The sequence below is a fragment of the Geospiza fortis genome, unplaced genomic scaffold (genome assembly GCF_000277835.1).
Source record: "Geospiza fortis unplaced genomic scaffold, GeoFor_1.0 scaffold172, whole genome shotgun sequence".
Classification (NCBI taxonomy): Eukaryota; Metazoa; Chordata; class Aves; order Passeriformes; family Thraupidae; genus Geospiza; species Geospiza fortis.
The window spans coordinates 246,732-248,790 of NW_005054309.1; the positions used below are offsets into that span (position 1 = coordinate 246,732).

General features: G+C 56.7%; 1 protein-coding gene across 1 annotated transcript; it reads right to left on the reverse strand.

Annotated features, from left to right (window-relative positions):
* Positions 1-638: 638 nt before the first annotated feature.
* On the reverse strand, positions 639-2,028 carry HES1 (hes family bHLH transcription factor 1). The gene is made up of 2 exons (XM_031055457.1): positions 1,913-2,028; positions 639-1,218 (listed from the first exon to the last, which is right to left on the reverse strand). The coding sequence occupies exons 1-2, from the start codon at positions 1,956-1,958 to the stop codon at positions 929-931; spliced, it is 336 nt and encodes a 111-aa protein (XP_030911317.1). The 5' UTR covers positions 1,959-2,028; the 3' UTR covers positions 639-928.
* Positions 2,029-2,059: the final 31 nt, after the last annotated feature.

A 2,059-nucleotide genomic window follows, 5' to 3' on the forward strand; every position in this document is an offset into this window, starting at 1 on the left:
AGGAAATGCCCAACTCTATCAAAACCACATGCAAAGCATTAATCATCAAGCAGAGCTTGGCTCCTGCTCAGGGTCGGGAACAGCTCTATGCTTTTAAGTCCAGGTGGAGGTGGTGCCCAGCGCCTGCTGCAGCCCATCAGCCAGGAGACAGGAGCCCTCGTGTCAGGCTTGTCCTGCGGAGAGCCACTGCTTTTGTAACTCGAGAAGCTGGCAGGCACTGCTCTCTCAATCAACTGACTGGAGTCACTTGCAATTTACACTACAGCCTGGGAAGCAGGCTCCTCCGGGTTCAGGGCAGGAGGCTCACCCGGGCAGCTCCATGTCTTGCTTTACCACACCAACTCCATCAGCCCGAGGTGCCAGAACAGAGCAGAGGTGAGTCCCACAGCACATTCACCAGCTCTGCAAATACAAGCTCCTTTTAACAAGTCTGATTAATTGAGCTGCTCCCAAAGAAGCAGTAATTACATCTGCCCCAGGGCAGGGAGAGGGGCCAGGTGATTTCACAAGACAGAGGGGACAAAGGGTCTGAGTGACAGCTCCAGCCTGGCAAACAGGACAAGGCAGCCCTGGAGCAGCAAGATCCACAGGCAGCCAGGAACTGGGGTCCCTCCTATGCACACATGCCAGAGCTCAAATTTTCTCCAAAGGCCTTCCAAAATGGAAGGGAAACTTTTATTTTAAGAGCATTCAAAAAAAAACCAAAAAAAAACAAAAAAAAAAACCCAACCAAAAAACAAACCCCCAATCTTTGGTGTCACATAAGGAAAGGGAGGAAAGGAAGAAAAAAGATCTCGTGTAAAACACGAAACACTGTCAAGGGAGTGCTATGGTACAAAGGCACAATCCAATATGAACATATAATCTATGTACAGCCGTGCCAGCAGCACGGGGTGCATTGCCAAGTCCAGTCCGGTGCCCACCACCCTCACCAGGGTCTCCAGACCGAGTCGGCCGTGCCAGGTGGCGGGCCTGGTGGCGAGGCAGCAGTGGCAGCTGTGGGTGGGCCGCCCGGTGGCAACGGGGGCGGCGGGGGGGGCGCAGGGTAGTTCATGGTGTTGATCTGGGTCATGCAGCTGGCCAGGTGGCCCAGGAGCCGGGTGCGCACCTCAGTGTTGACGCCCTCGCAGGTGGAGAGGAACCGCGTCACCTCGTTCATGCACTCGCTGAAGCCGGCTCGGTACTTGCCCAGGACTGTGGGGTCTGTGCTCAGGGCAGCTGTGGGAGGAGAGAGGCACACAGCAGTCAGCAGGCTCCACAGGGAAGAGAGGTGCACAGCCCACCAGCATTGCATCCTACAGCCCCTCTGAGCTAGGAATCCAGATGGGGAAAGCAGCCCTTCTAGCAGTATGTCTTGTGCTCCCAAGCACCAAGACAGAGAGCACAGCCCCTCTGCTACCAAGTCCACAAGCACCGGGGATCCAGGTGGGGAACAGGCAAGTCCCAAGAATCTCCTTATGTCTCCATATACCAGAGACCCAGGTTGAAAACACAGTACTTCCAGTGGCTCTTGTGCCTCTCACACCCCCAAAACAGACCCATGTGCAGAGCACAGCTCTGCTAGCAGAGGGAACTCAACTCAGCCCTCCATGTGCCCTCCAGCACCAGAAATGCACAAGCAACACAGTGACCTTCCCAGCATCTCCTTATTGAGGATACTAGCACAAATCATGATGCCCCTTACCACCCCCCAGTAGCAGGGATGGAGTGCAGTGTCCCCCATGAAAACATGATTCAGGTGCAGAGCCACTGGCACCAGTAATACAGGTACAGAGCACACGACCCACCCCTCCATCACTCCCCGGGGATGCAGGCGCAGAGCCTGGTGCTCCCGCTATCCTCTCTACCGAGCAGGCAGGCAGAGTGTGTGACGGCCCCAGCTCCGTCTCTCCGGTTCCCCCTCGGGACTCACCAGTCATCTGGGCTCGCTGGAGGCTCCGCAGGTGCTTGACAGTCATCTCCAGAATGTCGGCTTTCTCCAGCTTGGAATGCCGGGAGCTCTGCGGGAACAGGCGGGGCTCAGACCGGCCCGGCAGCGCCGTTTGCCCCCGCACCCCCC